Consider the following 25465-nt stretch of genomic DNA (forward strand, 5'->3'; position numbering starts at 1 on the left):
ACGAACGAAAAAGCGTTGTCCATGTCGTTGTACTGTACAGGTCTGCTTGTGCACTTAGTAACACTTGGTAAAGTGGATCCAGAGTCTACCACATCTTCTTCAGTTAAGTAGAGACTTAATGTACTGACATTTAGAGAGATTAGTCAGTACATTATCACATCTTATACACAATAAGAGCCACATGAATTTGTATACCAATCTGACTGATATACAAGCTATGGTAGTTTTTATTGGCCACCATTTACTGAATTTTAAAAGAAAAGTTTTACTTATGTGACAATTCATCACCGAAATTAATTTTAATATGTAATGTTTTAACTCATCCGAAAATATTTCTCTCTAAAATGATACGTCACCTTTATCCAATATTTAAATAGGCGACTTCATCCACGTATGTTTTTGTATTCGCAAAAATTATATCAGACGCCTCGGATTTATCGACTTAAAACACATTGAATAAAACTTGCCTTATAAGGAAAAGGAAAGTCGAACATTACATAATAACATTCAGAAAAGATTATTCAATCACGTCAAATTTAATTACGTTTCCAAAGAAAAATAAATTAATAATGTTACACAACTCAATAAAAGCAGTAACTATACTTACTACCTAATTGGTTTCCATGATCAGAGCAAGCGGTTACCATTGCCAACCACTAAATAATTCACGGTGACCGGCAATCGTCAAGCGGCGTGAGAATGTTCAGCTGGCTGGGGCTGGGGGGGGCCGGGGGGGGCGGTGAAGAAATGCATCTAACTGGGTTTTGTCTACATTCAATCCAAACGTTTATTCGCTGATCGCAAATTGATGGAATTAATAATTTTAATATATTTATCTTGTTTCTAAGTCTCCCAAGCACGATCTTGGGGAATTTTACTGTTTACGCGGGCTTGTGGCCAAACGTATTCAGCATATAAGGAAGTGAAGAAGAAGAACGTAATGATTCAGCGGAGAGAAATTTACAAACAATACGACAAGTTAATATTTACAGCTTTTTGCACAAGTGTGAAGGCAAGTGGATTTGTTTCTAGCATTTACAGACTGGTATATAATGTTTTAGAATTATTATTATTATTATTAATGAATGAATAATAAAATAATTATTATTTGTTTACTAAAAAGTATTATACATTGAGTATCATCGGTATCAAAGATACCTTCTTAAATTATTTGAATTTTGTAGCGTTGAGTAATCACTACATAGTATGAGACCAAGTAGTTTCCCACTGTCTATCCCTATGTATGCTTAGATCTCTAAAACTACGCAACGGATTTTGATTTAATAGATATTTAATAGATAGTGTGATTCCTCGGGAGTGTTTAGGTGTATATTGATTTTACCCGAGTGAAGACGAAGCTCAATGTAAAGGTATTCCCGTAGGTCACAGTCGTGTGGCGGCATGTAAAAAAGCATTGGACATATTATCAGACGATTTTGTATCAGAAGTGACCATCTCGGTCTATCTGTATGTCCGTCTGTCCGTCACATTATAAACCTTAAATGGACATCTTCAAACAATATTATCTATAATTTGATTATTCAATAACCTATCTAAATTGTCCAGTTGAGCATTTGTTAGATTGAAAATATGTAGATACAGTCTCTCCTTTTCGTGCTCCCATTTGCATTTAGGGCTGTGACGCTGCGAAGCCCGAGGTCAGTCTTAATAAACTGTAAAATTTGGACAATTCGACTGTGCAGCTTTAGGCGGTTTGATATTTACATCGCTTGGACTGCGAAAATATTATTCTTATCTAATCCCAAAATCACGCGATTGCAGCCGCGGGCAAAGGCTAGTTTCGATATAAATAAAGTGGCTATGGCATACAAACGGACAGACATGCTGATAATATGATAAAACTATATGGGTTCCGTTTTTGCCATTTGACTACGGATCTCTAAAATAAATAATAGGTTCATCTTTTTAAGGCAACATTTTATAAACCCATATAAATAGAAGTTCAAAAATATATTGGTCATTTGAAATTGCACAGATAAGTCAAAATATGTTTTCATATTTATCGAATTGAGGTACGCTTTATTATTATGAATTATTATTAGTGGAAAGTAGGTGTACTGTACTAAGGTTGATTCACGATCGCTTTATGACTATAAAGAACCCTACTAGTTTATAGGTTTTCCCCCTTATAAATTACCTTCTCTGTAATAAACTGTGGTAGAAGCTTGTGATTATTTCTTTGAAATATACAATGGACTTCTAGTGGTATGGTTGTCCATCAGAAATAAAATTTAAACCAATTTAATCGAGGAGGTGGTCAAATGGGGAATTTCAAATGACCACAAAATTATACCTCTATAGTTACAACACACGAATGCTTGAATAATAAATTTTCTTCTAAATAAATGTTTGTATTTACATTTATTTAGAGGAAAATTTGATATTCAAGAATTCGTGTGTTGTAAACAGTACGGAGGGTACTCGTAGTAAGGAGTTCCCGCACTGACCTACGTCGCGGTTCACACCCGCCTACGATATTTTGCGTCCAGCCAACAACCGGAGCAAATATATCGTCCAATGCGACGTTTCATGCATAAAATTACTTGCGCGAGTATTCCCAGTGGGGGGCAGTGCATGCAGTTGATTGTATTTCTCACGTCACACTTTTAAATTAAAGTCAAAAGTATTGATAAACATAGTATTATATATCGATCGCGAATTCTTTTGCTGATTTTACACAATAATAAATGTTAATTAATTCCTAATCATATATCTATCATATTATCTTTAATCAATAACATTTTTGTATATTATTTTGGAAACTCCCATAACTAGATCAAAAGATAAAATATTGTTTTTTTTTAAATAAATTAATAATAATAATCAGTATAAGCTGTACATAAGAACTAATGGAATTCTTATATTGACTCTGTTAAATAAAGTCTACGTTTATTTTTGTATGTTTATATTAATTTTACACCAGACCACGTCATTCCACTTACGCAGCTTGACGCGTAAGAATATATCATGGACGCAATTTTGCGATGAAAAACATTTTTTTTAAATACATACATTTTGAATTTGGCGTCAGGCCTATTAAAGACCTATCAAGAAACATACAAACACATACTTAGCACGTTACTAACGTCCACACATCGTGTAAAGAAAGCATGATCGTTAGTAGTGTAAAGAAAGTCGTTGTGTGTGTTTCATTTCACGTAACGATCACGACCCTCAGCCATGAGGAATACGACTATGAACAATGCAAGCAGCTAACTATATTTACAAGATCTAGACTTCATATGCCGTGAATAAATATTACATTTCATTTCACAATCCCAACGCAATTAAGACACAAATCACAGGCGTCCCTACTACAAGTGAAAAATAATAATAATTAGCAGAAGCGATGTAGAATGTGTTCTCACCTCGTTGTTTACCGCGATAACGTCCAGTTTACACGGGGATATGTTAACGCTTACCGTGGCGGGTACCGTCAGCAACTTAATATTCATCTATCAATTACAGGGTTCTGTGGCAAAACCTCCTAGGGTACACACTAGTTGCATCCCTGGTGTTGCAGGCGCTGATTAATTAAATTATGATTGTTATATTTATCTATTATATTACGATCCTTTGTGCTTTTTGTCCCTATCTGCGTGTCAATCCAACATTCGATATTAACATATTTTTATTTAGTAATATAACTATTTATTTCAGCGTTTTTAGCGTATAAAACACTAAACACTACATACAAAAGATTCGTGCCAAGTCCTACCAATAAATACCTAGTTGTTTTGTCGATGGTACCTCTAGGATGGCCAGCAATCGCCCGAGCCGCGGGGAGTCGCGCTGAAGCACCGTCATTACGAATGTCGGCGGTAGCAAGTTGCTCGGTTTAATTACATTACACTTGCACATTGCAGGCTAAAATTGAATATTTTAATTTAGACGATCTTCAAAGCTTAGCAAGAGAGTTGCCGTTTTTGGCACCCAAAGCCCGGAATCCGTATAAAAATTATCGTTTGCTATTTTCAGATTCGGTTCTGACTTTACGACTGGGACTGGTCTGCCTGACGCTAATTTTCTTTGGGAATGTTGTTTAAGCTTATCAACTGTCAAGGTAAAATTGCTTCACTGTTTAAATTCTCTCACAGTCTTATCTATTTTAAATTATTACAAGGTAAGTTACTGAAAGGTTTAAATAATCCAGTTAAAACAGCTGTTTGAAATTACAAGATGTAATGTAGGCAAACCTCGTGTTCGGTATGTACTCGTATGTCTGGTGTGTGACGCACCGCCTTAACTCTGTGTCAGGAGTTAATTCGTTTAACCAATTCCGGGCAGGATGGCCATCTTAACGTGGGTTTGAACAACATTGTGGTAATTAAACAAATAAACAGCTACTATTGTGAAAGACTGATGGAAAGGTGAAATTAATACCAGCCGAAGGGTTGCACGCTTTTGATCAAGTTACCTACATCGTACTTAGATAAATATTGTTTGAGATTCAACATTAAAGGAAACGAATAATCGAACGAAACAAAATATCCTAAACTTGACTGATTTTATGACCAACTTCTGTCTTTATTTATCAAATCAAATGTTTTAAAAAATTCTCCTAATGTGTAGAGCTGCAGTCTACTAATTTTTTTTTTACATACCTCGATTTATCGTTTTCGACTCGGATATATCTAAAAAAAGCATAGTTTTACGGAGCAAATCAACAATGTAATGTTACATTGGTAACAAAAGTGAAGTCTGCAATGTCGGCTGAGGTGTTATTGATGAATTATAAATGGATAAAATAAACTGTTTGCTTTCCAACACTCATTTTTGTTTTACCTCATTTTGTTGGTATGATGTCTGGAATTGTAACAAAAGATATTAATATTCAATGTGTCTGCAAAAATATTTGCAGTATTTTTATTTGTATCTGTTTCTTGGAATACTTATTGGTATTTCTCAGAAATTTGTTCTTGGTAGTGTACTTTGTTCTATTTCAGTCTGTTTTCCGAAGGTTTTACGTTGCGATGCGACCTCTGCCTTGTCCTGTCCATGGAATTAGTAAGTACTTACGATGTTCTTAATAATTCCGTAGCCTTGTCTTTTGTCTGCAAATGCTCCTTGGCTATCAGATAACGTGACGACCTCGGTGGTGCAGTGGTAAAGTTCTTGCCACTGAAACGAGAGGTCCCGGGTTCGATCCCCGGTCGGGTCATGATGGAAAACGATCTTTTTCTGATTGGCCCGGGTCTTGGATGTTTATCTATATATGTATTTGTTATAAAATATAGTATCGTTGAGTTAGTATCCCATAACACAAGTCTCGAACTTTGAGGCTAGCACAATCTGTGTGGTTCGTCCTCATTAAAAAAAAAATATTAGTTTTTATTCGCATAAAATGGTCAAACAACACTATTCCTCTTCTTGTTTCTGTTAAGTACTATGATAAAATGACGAATGACATTGACTGTTTGTTGTATGAAAAAGAACGAAATATCATTCAAATGTGAGTTTCAGTGGTAACCCTGACGATGGGCGACGTCACGCGATGTATCTGTGACGCCGCCTACGCCTGACCCGGGAATTAATTCAATTTAATTCATCGCTCTTACCAAGATGCGTCAACTGTGGTGGCTCTGTGACAGTCAAATTTAAATTTTGGGACCAGCATTTTCCTTATATAAACAACCCCATCTCTCCAGTCCAAATGTGGCACTCATTGTGCTCATTACAATTCATCGTATGAGTGTATTTTCGATTTCTTTTTCAGCTGTACCGCGTCGGAGCCTTAGGTTCGGCTTCCCACTTTTCTTCTCTACTTAATGACCTAAGTTACGATGCCAATAACATTAGCATTGACCACAGCTTTATCCGTTAGAAAATTTCTTCGCTAGGTATAGGTAGCAGTTAGGTCACATTGCAATAATCATTATCTTTACATATTATAAAGCAAAGTCCAGTTCCGCGTCTGTCTGTTCGCGATGAACTCAATAACTGATGCATGGATTTTCATACGATTTTCAACAATTGATAGTGTGATTCCTGAGGAAGGTTTAGATGTATAATTTATTATGTTTTTATGCGTGCGAAGCCGGGACGTGCTGATAGTAGACAACAAAATATGAACAGCCAAATCCATTAATACTTTTTTGTGAGGTTTTTTGTCTTCTCATATTATTTACTCAGCTAAAGTTTCATTCAACTACTGTCGAGCCCCATCCCTGTCGGTCCACGAGTCAGCAGCGGCTCGTATTACTTAACCTTACTTAAGGTGCGGGTCAAAACTCAAAACATCACAATTAAGGTGCTCAATAACGGCATGTTGACTCACAAGCTTTGCGCCCACTCTGTTTACTAGCTGCGGTCTGCGAATTCTAACGAGTTTATGAGAAATCTCGTTTTCCTTTCATTATTCAATTCAGGTAATTCGAGCAAAATTATTATGACATATTTCTTTATTTTTTTTTTGGGATTCTATGCCGTACTTTCAACTGTATGTAGATGTGAAATTTCAAGAAGATTTGATCAAGTTTATAAATTTTGAAGCGGTGGTGTAATGGTTAAAACGCCCGCCTATGGATCGAGGTCCCAAGTTCGAATCCTACTCGTGCCACATGGGTTTGTATACCAATCTGACTCATGTATAGTAGTTTTCATCGACCACCACATGCTTCCGGTGAAGGCAAACATCGTGAGGAAACCTGCACACTGGTTGATTATTAACTTGTGTGTGAAATGGAGAAGGCAATGGCAAACCACTCCATTACTAATGCCAAGAAAGTTGTTAAGTGTGTTTTATTCCACGTAATGACCACGACCCTCAGCCATGTGGAATTACGACTATGAAGAAGATCAATTTTAAACGTTTTGTTGGGTGGGGTTTTTCATTAAGGCAAATTAAGATTTCTTGAAGTAATAAATTTAATGAAAAAAAATGTAGTACAGACACAAGTACTCACCTTGAGTTTACTTAAAACTTCCATTGGTTTTACATTAAACACTTGTGAATTTTTACAACCTCTTATATTAGTTTCGTAAAGGCCACCCCTATTGTTACTTACACGTGTAACATACCTATAACAAAAGATTTTACGTCTGTTTGTCTGTTTGCTACAAATGTTATAACAATTGCGAATGTATATCAACAAACACTGTACAAATATGCGTATGAGTGTGTGTATAATCCGATATTGTGGATTTAATGAGTTACATAAGTGAAGCAAACCAATAATTTTGAAAAACAAATCTTACGTACACAGACCTGAAGGAAATTAATTTTGTGGAAATTCTCAGTTATTCACTTCAACCTTTGCACCACCGACGTTTAGACAAAACTTCGCATTATACTGCGCAGTATAATGCACTGTTATATTCTCTAGTTTCATACAATTATGGCCAAACTGAACTAGCCAAACTTCCATCCACGCAAAAATTAATCAACACATTCAATAGATCTCTCTGTGTGCAATTTGTAACCTTTACATTGCGAGACAGAAATACAGATACGTCCATAGACATGGAATAACTTTTAGTAGGATATATCTGTCTGTCTGTCACAAGAGTAATCGATAGTATAGCCCCCGTATCTCTGGATAACTTATCGCTGATCAAGTTGGCAAATAGAGACGCCGTTCTTTGAGACATCGGCCGGCAACGAGTTTTAAAAATAACATTGTAAACTGCATACAAATCCGTTGCATCGTTTAAAAGGGGAAAGCTTAGAAATAAATAGACGCGAAGAGCGACTTTGTTATATTTAGTGTTAAAGATCATAAAATAATGAGAATCACTTCCTAATCAATGAAACCCAACTTACTTTCTTCTAGTAACCTTTTCTCACTGTTATGTGGAGTCTGCGGTGCTCAGTTTTAATTTCCACTATTTTGATTTATCGCTTGCCATTTAATCTGTCAATCCGTCAGTCGTCCTTTATACATCTTTTATGGTCTTCTTACTCTATTTCTTCGTGATCAATCTTTAATATAATCATATTATATTTATAATCGATATTTTTTCCAATAAACCCTAGTGATAAATAATAATTCCTATTTTTAAATGCCAAAGTTTGAAAAGGATGTGTGAGTATGTAAATCAACAACCTTGTGCAAAGTCTTCTGGAAGTATGTCGATAAAAAATTGGTAGTTATATGGGTTACCATATACCTATATGCTATAACAGCACACAGAATATACTTTATCTAACCTCACAATTTGTCATAGCTAGCTAATAGATATATTATGAGGAAAATTACAAACAATACGGTCAGAACCGTCCGGTCAGAATCTATTTCTTCTTACATCACTCTGTCTTAACCTTTTTCCTTTAGTTTGAGCTTATCGCAATAATTACCGGCCATGCGTGAGCTTACACGAAGCTCGGCGAAGCTCCGGTGCTTTCTTATCTGTGGATTGTGACGCGTCTTTATTTGGTAAGCTTCGATGTTTAGATTGTCTGGGAAATTAACTTTAAAATTAAACCTATATTTATAAAACTCTTGCGTTACTGAGTAACTGACAGAAATCACACAGCCGAAACTACTGTCCTAGGAAGACAGTGTAGGGGAGCACTAAGAAAGGATTTCCTGAAATTCCCACGGGAAACGGATTTTTACTTACATACGAAGTTGTGGATAAAAGCTAGTATACTATAAAATTCAATTTATATACTGAAAAGTTTTACAAAGATGTTTTATAAAATAATATGTAGTGTAGCCATTGGTGAAGTCCGTGCGTTTAGACTAAACAGACAGACAACCACGTCGATGCGCGGTGCTTACGACTTTTAACGAATACATGAATTAGGCAATTATTAACAAAAATATTAAAAACAATTTTTTTCCCGTTATCCTGTCCTACTAATATTAAATGCGAAAATTTATGAGGATGTATGTGTGTATGTTTGTGACTCTTTCACGCAAAATCTACTGGCCCTATTGTTATGAAATTTGATACACGGGTAGAATATAACCTGGAATAACACATAGGGTACTTTTTCTCCCTAATTTCCCATGGGAGCCAAGCCCCAGCTAGTAAATTTATATATTCTTTAAATACAATACTGACCTTTCTTTAAACTAACATCAATCTAACACCAAAGCATTACAATCTCGCCACAAACGATCGAATCACAGCACTCATGTCAGATTAGCGTCAGCCATCAGATCTGTGGTCGGCCAGAGACTGGAGCATCAGATAGTGGACGTTATGCCGAGCTGGTGAGCGTCATCCGCGCTCTAAGTGGATTAGGCTTTTGTCAATTCATTGGACAGGAATGTGGAGATAGCATTGAATGAAATGAAGGACCTCTACAAAAAATCCTAACTAAAATTACAAATTCGAAAGTAATTTTGTTTGTTTGTCATCTTTTGACGCTATACATGCTCGACCTGAATTTTCTTGAAATTCTGCATACACGTAGTTTGAAGTACGAAGAAGGGAATTAGGTACCTTTCATCCAGGAAAAATATATGTTTCCGTGGGAAATTCACGCGGGCGAAGCTACAGGCAAAAGCTAGCTTAAAGCAATTTCAGACTCACTAGTCTTGAAAAGGTCTTCCACAAAACTGAAACTATAATCGACTATTCCGTCGATAATCACAGGTGGATCACGTCTATATTTTCTATTTTTATATTTAATGCATTCCTGTGCCGAATTCAAATTATATCTGAATTGGTTCAGTAGTCGAGATAAATGCATGAAACACTCCTAATAATACAAATATATCGTATAACTTATCTAAATTCTTTATACGCATTATTTTAGTACATGCACATTACATATACTTTGATAAAAATAATAAACGTTTGCATGTAACGAGAATAGGTTATCTATTCTGAGAAACAGACATACATACACACCTACGTGCGTCAATTATTACAATCACCTATATAAATAAGATCAATAACGACACATAACAAATATTGACATATTTCTTATTCTTGTACATAGTTTATTTACAAAATATGAAACATCTGTTCACGTTTAAGCAAGTGTGATATATTTGGCAAAAATATGATATTATACATACTTATAACTATAAGATTACTTACGATCAATGACCATGTTCTAACAACTAGGAATGCCAACGACCATAAAGACGAAGCCACGCCGGCCGTAGCCACGTTACGTAGACCGGCAAATTGTGGAACAAATGTCTGGCTGTGCCGCTCGCGCCCGACAGAAGGTTCAAACCCGAATAGTGCTGGCTTGAAGTCGTTCACAATGATAGTGTGCCAACGGTCTGACAACTAGAGATGCCAAGCGAAGTGGAGACGAAAAGGTAGGAAACCGGACCCTGAGGTCGACGCTCAACTGAAGGAAGGACCGGGAAAAGCTCAGATGACAGAGATTCGTCCACCTAATATTCTTTTAAATTAAAATAACATGAACACATGAACATATGCACCACACTCAGCCAGCTCGGAGGCTGAAACGGACGAGCCGAATACAGGCCGTAGACCGTACCTATGCGACGCTGCTTCCATCCATCAAAGTCACGTTTGCTGGAATATACGTCCTTCGTCTACATACTTCATACTTTTAATTCATTGTCAATCTTTATAGGGTTCTATGCTTGAGTTGATTGTACACATAAATTAAGCCAGGATGTCTAATTAAATTAGGTACTTGCTCTAAATTATAAGGACTCTAAATTATTTGGTCAACGGCGACCTCCCTTACACGTGCCCAGATGTGGACAGATAATAAAACAACATTTGAACAAGAGTTTGCTCAAACAATATTTAGACGACATGTTATCAATTATCAAATATATTTTCAGTAACAATGACGCATGTTTAAAGCTGTGTTATTTACTACCACTACACAAAAAAGGTGTACTGTTTTCAGACATGTAATTTTATGCTGTTAGAAAAATATATATAAAAAAGACAATATGGCCCTTCTGGCGTGATAGGGCACTTCGTCTCAGCAGTGGTCGTTCCGAAATTCTAGTAGTTTGTAGCTTTTGAGGAATGTGAATTTAAAATTTTTGATGTGAAAAAGTGAAAGTATAATTTCTGAATGAAATGAAAAAACTTGAACTCCTGAATAAATCGAAGCATTGGTGGTCCATTGGTTAACACGCCGCCGCCTGTGATCGGAAGGTCGCAGGTTTAAATACTAATACTTACTACCATTAGGTTTAAAACACCAACGGTTCAACATTTCTTCTACGCTGTAGTTAACTGTACTCCACCTTACCCTGAATGAGCCCTTATGTAGAGGTAATAAAGGCGTATCTACCATAACTATGACAGGACAGTTATTACAATGAATTTTGAAGTGCTTTGTTAGCGGACTGCTACCTGACACAGACAATTAGTTGATTGTCTGTTAATTACGACATTTCTCCATTACACAACTAATTTCTAGTTCGAATCGACGGGTTTCTATTGTTAACCGACTGTGGAATGGAGGTTTTGTTTTACACATTTTTTATTTGCTTAGATAATGAGTGCGTTCATATGCGTGTTGTTGGATCTTACTAAGTATATATTATTAAATTTATTTGTGAATCCATGTTATCAATCGGCAAGGACCTTAAGTTGTCTTCATTTTAACAATATCGTTTTTGTACTATAATAATAATAAATCAAAAAAAGTTAAGTAATTTTCATATTACGTTCATAGCTTTATATTACTTTTTAATATAATTTTCAGATCATTAACTTCACAGATGATTCACTATATTATATATCAGTATATTGTAATGAGCACTCGGATCACAATCATAACCTGTTTTGATATACTTTTTGACTATGTACATTATGTACTTTTATATATTATTAGAAAGAAAAAAAAAACATTGTAAGAAACAATAATGGTAAGCCGATCTGGCATGATAGGGACCAACACTGTTCAAATGAGTTTCTTTCGGCATTTCTTCTCAGCAGTGGTCGTTCCGAAATGCCAGTAGTTTGTAGCTTGTGAGAAATAACTATAAATATAAAGATTGACGAGAAAAAGTGCCTGTGAAGGTCTAATTTCTGAATAAATGATCTTTTTGTTCATGTGTGTAATAAAATGTTCTTTTTGGTTGTAACTAAGTATTTCGATCTATAATTATGCAAAGTAGAAAATCTAATGTTGACGACCTCGGTGGCGCAGTGGTAAAGCTCTTGCCACTGAACCGAGAGGTCCCGGGTTCGATCCCCGGTCGGGTCATGATGGAAAACGATCTTTTTCTGATTGGCCCGGGTCTTGGATGTTTATCTATATATGTATTTGTTATAAAATATAGTATCGTTGAGTTAGTATCCCATAACACAAGTCTCGAACTTACTTTGGGGCTAGCTCAATATGTGTGGTTTGTCCTCATTTATTTATTTAAATTGTTAGTTCTGATTTCATTGAACATTAGATAGAGCTAACTAAGTTTACCTATAGCCCTTGTTTTAGTATGTGTATATATATATAACCTTTATTTCTAAAATGTTAATATTTTTTACTCTTCAAATCTGCATTGAAAAAATCAAGATGAAAATATTCTTTTTGTTCCTTTTTTAAAAACTGACAACTTGCAATAAACTTTGCATTATTGTCTGCTGTGAGTCGATAGACTTTGACAGCAATAAAAATAAGGTTCGTACCTAGCATCAGTTTCGTTTCGTAGATTACGGCTCGCAATAATAATAAGATTAAGATACGATAAACAATAAACAATCGTCGAAAATTATCAATAATAAGGATTAAACAGGCAGATAACAAACATGTATATTACAATAAAAACACAGATAACGAGCACAATTGTATTCACTCAGCTTTGCAGGAGAGGAGCACAGCGGATACTATTTGCCGCTACTCTATATATAGTTACATCCACTTATTCAAACAAAAGAATATTTTTGTGGCCTCCATTTTAAATATCAAAAGGTTATTTGGTACTTTTTAAATTTCAATCTCTTTCCCACTAAATAAATGCTTGTAGTTCTCTCTTTTTCTCAGAAAACTTTTATAAATTACCCATTTGATTTAATAAATAACAGGGTATTCCACATAGTTAAAATAATATTCAAATATCAAAACACTAATATGTCACTTTAAATGATCAATGTGGCATCTACTATGTTTAAGTTATCATTAATTAAAGTACACTAATTGACGATAACTAAAATATATTAAATGCCACATTGATCATGATTAATAGGTAAGTACTTACCTATTATCTATTTGCCTTAAATGCATAATATTTGAGTCTCGTTTGATTTAGCAATATAATTATTTATAATAATATTTATACCTACTGTATTTTTGCATCTTGTATGATGATAATTATAGGTTGGTGCCACACGAGGAGAGTGGAATCTGTTTTTTCAACGATTTTGACAGTGATTTAAAAATAATCATTACAAGTTACATAAAGATCAACATTATTATACAAAATTATATTAAAATAAATATTAGATCTTCAAACCGTATACATAAACTTAACACAAACATTTTTTCTCCTCTTTATAATAATAACTATGCAGAAAATAGGTATAGTCAGAATTTGTCCATATCCGACCTTTAAGGAAAAATAATGTAAGTAAGTAGGCATTATAATCACGTCGATATACCTATGATTTCAACAAAGTAAAATATTAAAAAGGTAGGTTTACTTACTTAATTTAATAATTCTCAAACTATGCAATAATGTTCTTCGTATTACCAAACCTAAACGTTAACACGTAACTCGTGTTTTGATAATTAAATATACCTTGATACCTCACCGGTCTACACTACCTACTAGACCACATTTTTAACAGTTAAAATACCTAAGTATTATATCATCAAATACAACGAAACTAACAATTACAACAGCTATAGCCTATAACTGAAGTTTTAAAACAGTATATCGGTTAGTGCACCGAACTCAACAAAAATAAAGTTAAAATCAAACCACTCGTCTTTTCAAACCAAACTAAAAAGTTCACTCGCGTTTGCGAACCTATGGAACGGCCCGGGGTGAGGGCCGAGGGGGGCGCCGGGAGCGGGGAGGGGGCGTGCCGCTATGTATCAAAAAGCTCGCCACGCTATTGGCCAGCCGCTCGCGCCAAGCTGATTAGGCGGAGCTTTATCACGGCAGTATAAAATGGGTCTCCCTCCTCCGCGGCCGACAGTTAGCTCTTTGCTCGACTACAGCGCGCACGCGCCTCGTGTTCTATAAGTTGTTATACAGTGTTAATCATGGTGAAGTTCGAAGGAGATTTCAGTATCAACTCGATACTGATGAACCACGCGGCGAACAAGCCGCCGCCGTCGCCGACCCCGTCGTCTACTGGAGCCTCGGCTGAAGCAGATTTGAGTGACTCCGAACTCGACGTGACGGGAACCGAGCCCGTCGACTGCACCAAACCTAAAGATGAAGACAGCGAAAAGAAACACAAGAAACATGAAAAACCTGCATACAGTTACAACGCTCTCATTATGATGGCGATCCGCAACAGCCCCGAAAAACGTCTCACTCTTAACGGAATCTACGAATATATCATGACCAATTTCCCGTACTACCGTGAGAACAGGCAGGGCTGGCAAAACTCCATCCGCCACAACCTGAGTTTGAATAAGTGTTTTGTGAAAGTGCCGCGCCATTACGACGACCCTGGCAAAGGGAATTACTGGATGCTCGACGCTTCAGCCGAAGACGTGTTCATTGGCGGCACCACTGGGAAGCTGCGCCGACGGTCGGCATTGAACGGGCGTTCTCGCCTCGCCTGCTTCAAGCGGCCCCTATTCCCTGGTGCACCCATGCCTGGGGGCTATCCCCCAGCAACCTACTCTCAACTAGTTGGATTATACTCTCAATTGCTATACCAGCGATATGCGCCAATGCAAATGAAGACTCCACCCGTGGCTCCGAGTGCAGTGCACCCAGGGTTCCGAGGCGAAATAGGTTACAGTGCTTTACCTTACTCGCCCGCTTTGTATTCTCCTGAGAGAATGCCAACTAGCCCGTTCCTTGGACAGCAATTGATGCAAACATCTCCTCTTCTGCCTGCATCTCCGCCGCTGTCGGCTCATTCTCCCCCTGCTTCTGGTTCATCAAGCCCTGAATTGCCATCTCTTCCATCTCCCTCGCACCACCCCCTATCTCCACATATCTACAAGCCTGTGACAGTTTTGACGCGGCACTGACGCGGTTTGGACATTTCCCGTGAAAACGGCCTTTATCTGTGATGTAGTATTAGTGCATGGACCAGTGGTTGAGGTTCTTTCAATAGAAGAATTATGCCTGTTCCTGGCAAGGTAGCGTCAGAATCTATATAATTATTAAATTATTAAGACGCGTCCTTTTTTGCCGACGGGACAGGTCTCTGTTTGTAATCTGTAATCTCTCTGTTTGCAATATTGTTATTTACCTCAACATCACATTCCGCAATTGTTTGTATTTTTAATTCTATGTAAATAATTCCAAAGTGTATAGATAATTTATTGAATAGTTTTAGAATTAAGTTAAAAGATTTATGATGAGTAATAAATAAACAGAAGTATTGTCGAAATAATATCCTCTTTTTATTCATTTCCCGAAACACTAAAGACGAGAACGAACAAATCTACCTACTTACTTAATACTTATCTTGGGATTAAATCAAGGACAAAAGAATATTTTTTTACAAATAGCTGGTGATAGTTCCAGAGCTGTTTACAACAATAACATAATATCTACCTGCTAATGATAATGAAATCACTATTCAGTTAGACCTGACGGAAGAGAAAAACAAACACGATATCTGATCAAATAATATTATCTAGAAGTAAGTAATATTTACACTGATGGCTTTATCAATGACAAATTAGGTACATTGCACGCAATAACTTTAAATATGTTTAATCTAAATTCACAAATCACAAGGCATGCTATTAAATTCTGATATTAACTTTTTTACATACCCTGAATAATTAAAATTTTATCAAAATATAGGTAACTACGGTAATATTGGTCATAGAAATTGAAAATAACTAATGATTAAAAACAAATATTAAACAACTGCGACACGAATTTGCATTGAGGCAGATAAATACATAGTATTTACTACATATATTGATAAACAATCAGAAGGTTAATTAAAAAAATATATTAAAACAAAATTAGATAAACCTAATAATATACGTGCGGATAACAAGGTCGCAAATGACAGTGCATTACTCGTCATGTAAACTATCAGACTGATAAATAACTCGCGATTACAACACGTTATTCACATTGATAACCAAAAGGATGACTGTGAGGTTCCTGTGAGTTTTGATACCTATATTTGTTCATTAGCTATTGTCAGTTGATTTAAGACATGATTTCGTACGTTTTGTACATTTACCTTTATATATATTATATACGGAGGTGTAGCGGTGGTGGTGTAATGGTTAAGACGCCCGCATGTGGATCGAAAGGTCCCAGGTTCGAATCCTACTCGTGCCACATGAGTTTGTATACCAATCTGTCTCATGTACCTATAGTAGTTTTCATCGTCCACCACTTGCTTCCGGTGAAGGAAAACGTCGTGAGGAAATCTGCAAACTGGTTGATTCTTATTAACTTGTGTGTGAAATGGAAAAGGCAATGGCAAACCACTCCATTAATAATACCAAGAAAGTTGTGTGTGTTTCATTCCACGTAATAACCACGACCCTCAGCCATGAGTAATACGACTATGAAGTTATTATATACATTTTCAATAATTTTATTTAAAATATTATCAGTTTTTATTTATTTATTTCAATTTTGAGATTTTTTAATAATGATGTGAATTCGTCCTCTTAATTTTCAATATGTATATGTATAAGACACATACATATATTTGTTAATTGACGTCTTTGGAGAAAAGGCCGCGGTGAAGTTTGTCGCGCCGCTTCTTCTTCACCTGCGCTTTGGAAGCCGGCAGTAGACTTAGTTTAAGTATTTTTTTTGACGTCAATAAGTGATCTATGTCATCGTAAATTGAATAAAGAATTTTTAATTTTAATTTGTCAGTGGCTTTTCTTTCTAATACGTGAATAATAAGAACTTATTTTTCAGTATTTTGTCTGTTTTATGGAATAGATTTTGGATGAATTTTAGGTTTGTTGAATCGTCTATGATTCATCACAAGAGACGTAGCGAGGTGAAATGTGTTTCTTTAAGCTAAATTATGTTTTGTCCCGTTCTGTCTTGTAAAGTGTGATAGTGACAAAACATACTTTTGCTTATAGCATGCTTTATCTTTTTATGAATAACAGCGTTAGACTTTAATTTTAATCTGCGCGCCGCCTAAAATATAACCGTCGCATAAAATGTTAACGTCTAAGTTTACTGGTGTAACGCACCCTTTAATGAAATCTGGCATTAAAGTCGCAGGTGCTTCGTTTGCCTTTCGTGATTCTGTTAACTTGTTTCATGGTCTAATATTGTACTGATCATCATCTCTAGACACAGGTTTGTTAATTGACGTCTTTTGAAAAATGCAGCGATGTTGTCCCTTCTATATTTTTTTATACAGAGTTTTACGAGTATAAGTTATAGTATTAATGTCAATTAAGCATACATATTTGAAATTACTATATTTCCTACTCATATCATTAACGTTGATTTGACTTATCACGATTTCAACAAACAATATACTGCTGAATATAGGTCGTTCAGTTTCTTCAAATACTTTTAAATCTATACAAAATCTTATCTATCAGATTATTTTAATCAAAATATGGATGGATTTGAGAGTTCAAAGTTCTCTGTCTATCACGAGTTTTCATTGACTAGTAATCAACCCTGGTTTTGCTCGCATAAAATGACGCCACAAATATTTTTGCACTAAATTCAAACCAATATTTAAAATATCTTATTAACTATGATTTAAAGTCAACTACGCTTTTATAAATAACAACCAGATGACTTCATAGTAAGCTATTGAAGTCCAATATTGAAAAAGAATAAGTAAACTAATTTTAGCCTCCTACATATATTATAATCAGCACTCGGATCACAATCATAACCTGTTTTGATATACCTACCTTTTGACTATGTACATTATGTACTTTTATATATTATTAGAAAGAAAAAAAAAACATTGTAAGAAACAATAATGGTAAGCCGATCTGGCATGATAGGGACCAACACTGTTCAAATGAGTTTCTTTCGGCATTTCTTCTCAGCAGTGGTCGTTCCGAAATGCCAGTAGTTTGTAGCTTGTGAGAAATAACTATAAATATTGACGAGAAAAAGTGCCTGTGAAGGTCTAATTTCTGAATAAATGATTTGAATTTGAATTTGAATATATTTTTTTTTCAATTAGGTATTATGTAAGCATATTGTACAGACCATTTAGAAGAAATATGCCCAAAAAGCAATTTAAATATAGAGTTGATAATCAAGCGTTTTGGCAATTTCCTGAATTAGTACAAATGGACATAAAAATTAAACTGAAATAAATTTATCGAATATAACCCACCTGATGTCCACTGATAGCTTGTTTGTTTGTTTGTGTAAATATAACCTAATGATAAATCTGGGGCAGCGATACGGTTATCGCGAGTTATCAGAATTATATTTGTGCTGTCATTATTTTGGTAAAAGTATTTGTATATAGTTATGTTCCGTAAATAATTTTAATATGTATGTTTATTTCGTTAATTATAACATTGTTTACTATAAAAAATCTTCTATTTCGAAGATATAGGTTATTTTTTTCGTTACACAGTATCTGCTCCACCGGAGCGCCTGGGTTCAATTCTCGGTCAGGTCAAGATGGAAATGATATTTTTTCGGATTGTCATTATTAAAACTTTGGACTGTTCAAGTTTAAAAATACATATATATTATACTTACCTGTTATCATGCCATACATAAATTTTAAACTAACTTTGTGTAAACTCAATCCGTGTGAATTGTCTCTATTTGGTATTAAGTTGTCCAAATGTATTTACTAACAAAATATGTCGTTTAGATACGTAAATACTTAGATCAAACAATATTAAGCTAAATAAAATTACAAGAGGGAAAATATACAAATAACTTTTTTTAAATTTTGCCCCCAATTCCTAGTGCCCAAGGGCTTTAGTGTAACTACAGCCGTCACTATTTAAAATTATTGACATAAAATGAAAAGTATGAGAATAGTACAATAATTAGATAATTAAGTACATAATTGAAAAATACGGCGTATGAAAATTAAATATTTAGACTGTGTAATGAATATAATTTTTATGGTGGTAAGACGACTGGGTTTTTTTGTCCCAATTTGATCCGGATAGGTCAAAATGGAAAATATTTTTTTTGACCCGAATCTTGGATGTTTATCTAGAATAATCAACGTCCAAACTAGATGTCACTGTGACATGAAACGTCAAGTGATCAATAGCGAGGCCTTTTTTTCGGTGGAGTTATTTCCATTAACTAGATTTGTGCCAATATGTTATTGAGTATAGGATCGTTGAGCTAATATACCAAAACACAAGTCTCGAACTTATTTTGGGGCTAATTCAATAAAGAAAGAAAGAAATACTATTGATTATGTACCACACAATTAATCAATCAATGTATGTTTTTTAAACGACATCTAGCACTTTTGAAAATACATATGTTTGACAAGGTTGCGTCGCGCCGCGTCGCGTTGCCTAGTCACATTTGTAACTCAGCCGGGACACTAGCATATTTATGCTAGTGTCCTTGTGTTTATTATTTTATTAGAATTCATGGGTTGACGTCAGGCATGCGACCGGTAGTAAAATCAAAGTCCAATCTTAAAAATTTCTCGATTTTTTTTATGCAGGACTTCGGGCAACCCAGCCTCGAATGCAACCGGGATCACGCTAAAGTAAAAGAGAAAGACAGTGGTAACTGTATTGAATTCAGCTACAATTTATGGTGTCTACCTAATATTGTGTCTAAGGTTTGGTTGCACCGTTTTTCTGAAAATCGCAGAGTACGTCATTTTGTCTAAACGAGGGCAGGTTAAAGTTAACGTCATTGACTGGTACAACTCACCCTAATAAATCAAGAAGTTCGCGGAAACAAGAAAAGTACAGTCGTACTACAAAATGACTGACACGGATACGTCCAGACGGATAAACAGATTTATGGCGTTTGCTGTACCTACTCTGTACTTCCAGGACGGTCACTATACACTTATCTTTTGACAAAGTAACAGGGAAGTAATATGTCTTTCGGGTTTTGTTTTGTTCGTGTTAGTAATTAAAACACTCTGAGTCTCTGCCGTTACGATAAAGATCATATGTGCATAACATTCTTATATTAATTTTAAATAATTCATTTTTCGTACAGTAAAGTATAGCACAGACCATTGATTATATTATATGGTCTGTGAGTTATAAACAAACATTTTGCGCATCGTTACACATTTTAAACCGACATTAATATATGTGTTTTACCTATCTATATCGGACACTAGCTTCTGCCCGCGCCCGCGCCCGCGTGAAAACACTACGGGAACAGTAATTTTACTGGGATGAAAGGTACCCTATGTCCTTTACACTTCAAACTACATGTATGCTAAATTTAAAAGATTGTGTATAGAGAGCGAAAAGGTAACAATCTTATAATTTCGCATTTAATAGAATAATATTAGTTAGGATAAATGTGTCCAATTTTTTACTAAGTATTATTTGCAATTATATAAATTAGCCTCTCCAATTCAAATTCAAAATTCTTTATTCAATTTAGGATGATATACATCACTTATTGACGTCAAAAATTACTTAAACTAAGTCTACTGCCGGCTTCCAAAGCGCAGGCGAAGAAGAAGCGGCGCAACAAACTTCACCGCAGCCTTTTCTCCAAGGACGTCAATTAACAAATATAGGTCTTATACATATACCTATTAAAAATTAGGAGGACGAATTTACATCATTATTAAAAATGTCAAAATTTGAATGAATAAATAAAATAAAAGTTGAATTTCCAATAAAATTATTGAAAATTGTCACACAAAATACACATATATTTATAAAATAAAAAGCTAAATGTACAACACGTACGTAATAATATCATAAACCAATTACATATGTTGTGAGGATACTGCACCATGCTTGGGCCAAACATTATTGTCGTTCACATAATCATCAGACTTGTATGTCATATGCCTTTTTACAAAGTATTTCTTTTATATAATTTCTAAATTTTTTGTCCGGCAAATCAAGAATCCATTTAGGCAATTTGTTATAAAAACGGATACATACAATTGACCAAGTCTAATATTGTATCTACAAATTTCTAACACATTCAGTGTGTTTGTTCAACAACATTACAACATTATTGGGCACATCATACATGTGAACAAGTTCTTAGAAGCTTGTCGAAGCCAATCAACGCTCTTGTCTGTCTGCTTGTGCGATTTGTTTGCAGGTAATGACACATTCGCTTTGAATTATAATTTAAAAATAATATTGAGATTTAAAAAAAAATCTGGAATTGAGCAGGAGAAAGCACACGGAGCGGCGTGACAGTGCCGGGAGCTATCGAGACCTTGCCAGATTAGCCCAATTCTTTTTTTCAATTCCCGCTCGTTATTCAAAATATTTTCATCTCATTATATACATAATTTTATTAAAACCATGTACTTACAACAATTTTTTTTGTATGTAGAATATTATGGCTACAATAATTTGAAATAAATTGAATATTTTACTCGGGGTTTATAATTACTATTACACTAACTGCCAAAATTTTTAATGCCATTGGTTAAGACGCCCGCCTGTGGATCGAAAGGTCCCAGGTTCGAATCCTACTCGTGCCACATGAGTTTATATACCAATCTGACTCGTATATAGTAGTTTTCATCGACCACCACTTGCTTCCGGTGAAGGAAAAACATCGTGAGGAAACCTGCACACTGGTTGATTCTTTTAACTTGTGTGTGAGTGAAATGGAGAAGGCAATGGCAAACCACTCCATTAATAATGCCCAGTAAGTTGTTGTGTGTGTTTCATTCCACGTAATAACCACGATCCTGAGCCATAAGGAATATGACTATGAAGAAGAATTGCCAAAAACCTTACTTAAATTATCCCAAGCATCTTTGGTCTATAGAAGCTGAACATGTAGGTACTTCTTTTAAGCAGTCGCCAAAGGGCTTCTTAACAAATTGACAACCAAACCAAAACGCTCCACCTGAAGATCACGCGAAAAAAATGTGACAAAATGAACAGCAACGTGTTAAACTCATCCTATAGCCATCTATCACGATGGGAAGGCGACCGTCCGAGGCACAAGCGAGAGCGGAAGCCTAATAAATTTTAAGGAAAAGTAAAAAAAAACGTTTGTATAGATAGGTACAATGTTCACTAGATTGTGTTTCTGGTAAAAAAAAATATGATCTCAAATATGCTCTCTCTATGAAACTTCATATCAACCTTTTATCTATTTAATATTTTAGATTATTTCAAACATAGCTTCTTGATTCTTTCTTCTCGATATTAGTTCAAATATAAGGTGATACAGAACTAAAGATTTAGTGCTATATCACCTTATATTTGAACTAATATCGAGAAGAAACAAAAATTTCATAATCGATTTGCGATATCGCATATTCCTGGACAATCAATCCTTTGTGGCAAATCTAATGATACTAAAAAATGGGAGTACTGTCTTTTATCCGCTGATACACTCTCAGACTCTGTCATACACATCGATGACAGAACTCTTTCTGTCGTCGATGCGTGTGACAGAGTCAGCAATAACTCTCTAGTTATTATAATTACATGTTCTCATCGTTCCGCTTATACCTTACACCGATCAGTGTAACTGTACAAAGTTTTATTTGAATACAATCAGACAGACAAACAGACAATCAGGGCTGTCAGTAGCCGGCCATCGTTAATCATCCATCACGAGTTTCGAAGAAACCGCCTGTCTGTCTGTCCGGGTAAAAATAACGTCGCAATTTGACTACTTTGTAAGAAAACGGGTTTTTGTTACAAACATTGGGCCTACGATAGCACACTTTCCATAATTTGATGGGAGAAAATACTGACAATTTCGAATTTGATTTCTAGATTATATAACTACTAAAGTTAAAGTAAAATATGTTTTTACGATGAGTTGAAAAGTAAATAGAAACCAAAAAACATAAATTATTATATATATATCTACTATTATATACTTCATTAGGAAGTTCTCTCCCTGGAGTTCTCTAGAGATGAGATGTGTGAAATCCCAAGCGTGCTATCAATACAACATTTATCAAACCCGTACGTACCTCAATTGACAAGCGAACCAAATCTTTTTCTTGTCTACACGCAGATAATTATAAAAATCCCTTATCCCTTTCTGGCCCACCTTCGCGAAAACGGAACTGATAAAATCGATCGCTCCCTTAGGAGCTTTAAACCCTTTCGGATACAGACATACATATTCATAAAAATGGTTCTTAAGTCAAATGTATAAAGTCTACAATTCATCCTTTGTCATTCAGAATTTTATTCAAAAGGCATGAACCAAGTAAACAATGTATAAATTCCTCTTGTGGTCTATCAGGAAAATATTAATCATATTGGATTGACAGAAGTGATCATTGACCACAAATTGTGGGCATATAAAAGGCGTGTTGAATGTTTTGTTTAGGTGGTGTTATATGAATGATTGGCGCCACGCTACCCAGGTGAAAGAAAACTTGACACAATCCCAAAACCTGAGCCATATCTACCTGCCACAAGATCGGTAAGGATTCATTAAGAGAGGCCAATTCCCAGCAGTGGAAAATGAAGGCTGTCAGTGACGATGATAAACATACGAAGGAAATGTATCTTGCTTAGTGCTTAATACTAGAAGCGGCGACTTAAATATTTATTAAAAAACCAACAATGATCTAATAACCAAATGGATTAAAAACTAATGATCTATTAATGGGTCTGGCTTGAGGCTGGCGCCATACTCTAGTTCGTATTTCCAGTACTGTTAGAGAATAGAGCCTGGACAACAGCATTTCCAAAGAGGGTTGGTATCAGGCAGGCAGCAGCAGCATAGGTACTAGCGCCACCATTACGCTTTTGTCCATTTCTTTTATTTCTTAGCGAAAAATAAAAAATGTTTTATTTTCAATGCAGAACAGCTGATCAAATCGAAAATGGTGGACACCAAAATAAGTTTACTTAACTGTGATCAGTAGTAAAAACTAATAATACTAATAATACCATTGTATTATAGAGAACTATAATAGTTTTTACTAAAAGTCTAATCTAGTGTGACATAATCTGTGAAAATAATTTTTTATTCTTAGCTACGTACGCTAATAAAATACTTGTAAAAACGCCTTAAGCGGATCCTGGGCTCGGCGTCCCAGCCGAGAACGAAACATAAGCGGGAGAGTGAGAGAGATAATTCTTTCAAAACTTTATTGATGTGATTTTGACTAACATTTAGATCATTATTATCTAATATTAAAGTCTAGAACTTATTATCTAGTCTGGACAGCCTCTAATATACAGACGTCTATCTCAAAAATTACCACTAAAGCAGAACCGCGGGATGCAACTAGTATATAAAAATCCAAGTGGCCTACGTGCGAATTTCTTAATGGACTTTTAATAGAACATTAGTATTGATTCTGTTGTACAATATTTGGTAACCGACTTAACGCCACACTAACTAAACTTGATAATTAATCGAGTTTTCTATTTTAAAATACCATCATTGGGATTACGGAGAAAAAACAATTATTTGAACTCATTATGAGTCATTTTATTGTAATTGTTGTGTTTTACGTCATAATTATATGAATTAATTGAATTCCTCCTGATTAATGGATTTGTTGTTTACTAAAGAATTGTTAAATGTTGTGCTACTTTGCAGTGGGAGCTGGTAAATATAATTAAATATATAAAGACACAAATTACACAGTACAATTTATTCTATAACATATACAATACCTATGCGTACCGATAAACATCCAAGACCCAGGTAAATCTTGAAAAATATCATTTTCCATTTTGACCTGACCGGGATTCGTACCCGGGACATCCCGTCTAGCGCTCAGGCATCATGGCCATTAAGTCACGGAGGTTGTCGTAAAAAGAACCCGAGTTCTTGGTCATTGTCTCCCTCTATAATGTTATACGTTTCAGAAGTAAAAGTCTAATGTTTTATTTTTTAACTAGTATTTTCAATATTTGACATTGAAATACCGGGACAAAACAATCTGTGAGAGAAATTTATAAATTCGTAGGTACGTATTCGTTATTATTATAAAAGTCTGTCACACTTTCACGGCTAAACCGCAGGGATGGTTTTGATGAAATTTGCAATAAATATGCTTAATGATGTGAGGTTAACATAGTCCACGGTACGGCGGAGCTGCTGTTATTCAATAATTGTTATATTAAGCATTATCAAGATGACGTACTCAAGATCGCTATTTGACAGAAATAGAAGTAATTATTTAAATTTTGCGTAAAAACGTGTCTATAACGGCCTAATTTCTGAAAAATTACTTAGCTTTGACTTTTGATCAGGTTCTAACAAAAATGTAACTAAATATTATGTATTTACTACAAAACATGAAAAAGTGCCTTTCTTGGAAAATAATATTT

At 35.1% G+C, this 25465-nt stretch overlaps 1 protein-coding gene across 1 annotated transcript; it reads left to right on the forward strand.

Annotated features, from left to right (window-relative positions):
• The first annotated feature begins 14003 nt into the window (after positions 1–14003).
• On the forward strand, positions 14004–15453 carry LOC128676575 (fork head domain transcription factor slp2-like). Its single transcript, XM_053756758.1, has one exon. The coding sequence runs from the start codon at positions 14138–14140 to the stop codon at positions 15083–15085; it is 948 nt and encodes a 315-aa protein (XP_053612733.1). The 5' UTR covers positions 14004–14137; the 3' UTR covers positions 15086–15453.
• Positions 15454–25465: the final 10012 nt, after the last annotated feature.

This window comes from Plodia interpunctella, chromosome 16 (assembly GCF_027563975.2).
Source record: "Plodia interpunctella isolate USDA-ARS_2022_Savannah chromosome 16, ilPloInte3.2, whole genome shotgun sequence".
NCBI classification, from domain to species: Eukaryota; Metazoa; Arthropoda; class Insecta; order Lepidoptera; family Pyralidae; genus Plodia; species Plodia interpunctella.

Excerpts from the sequence above, each read along its gene's own strand:
- LOC128676575 (XM_053756758.1), top strand. The coding sequence starts at position 14,138 with ATGGTGAAGTTCGAAGGAGATTTCAGTATCAACTCGATACTGATGAAC.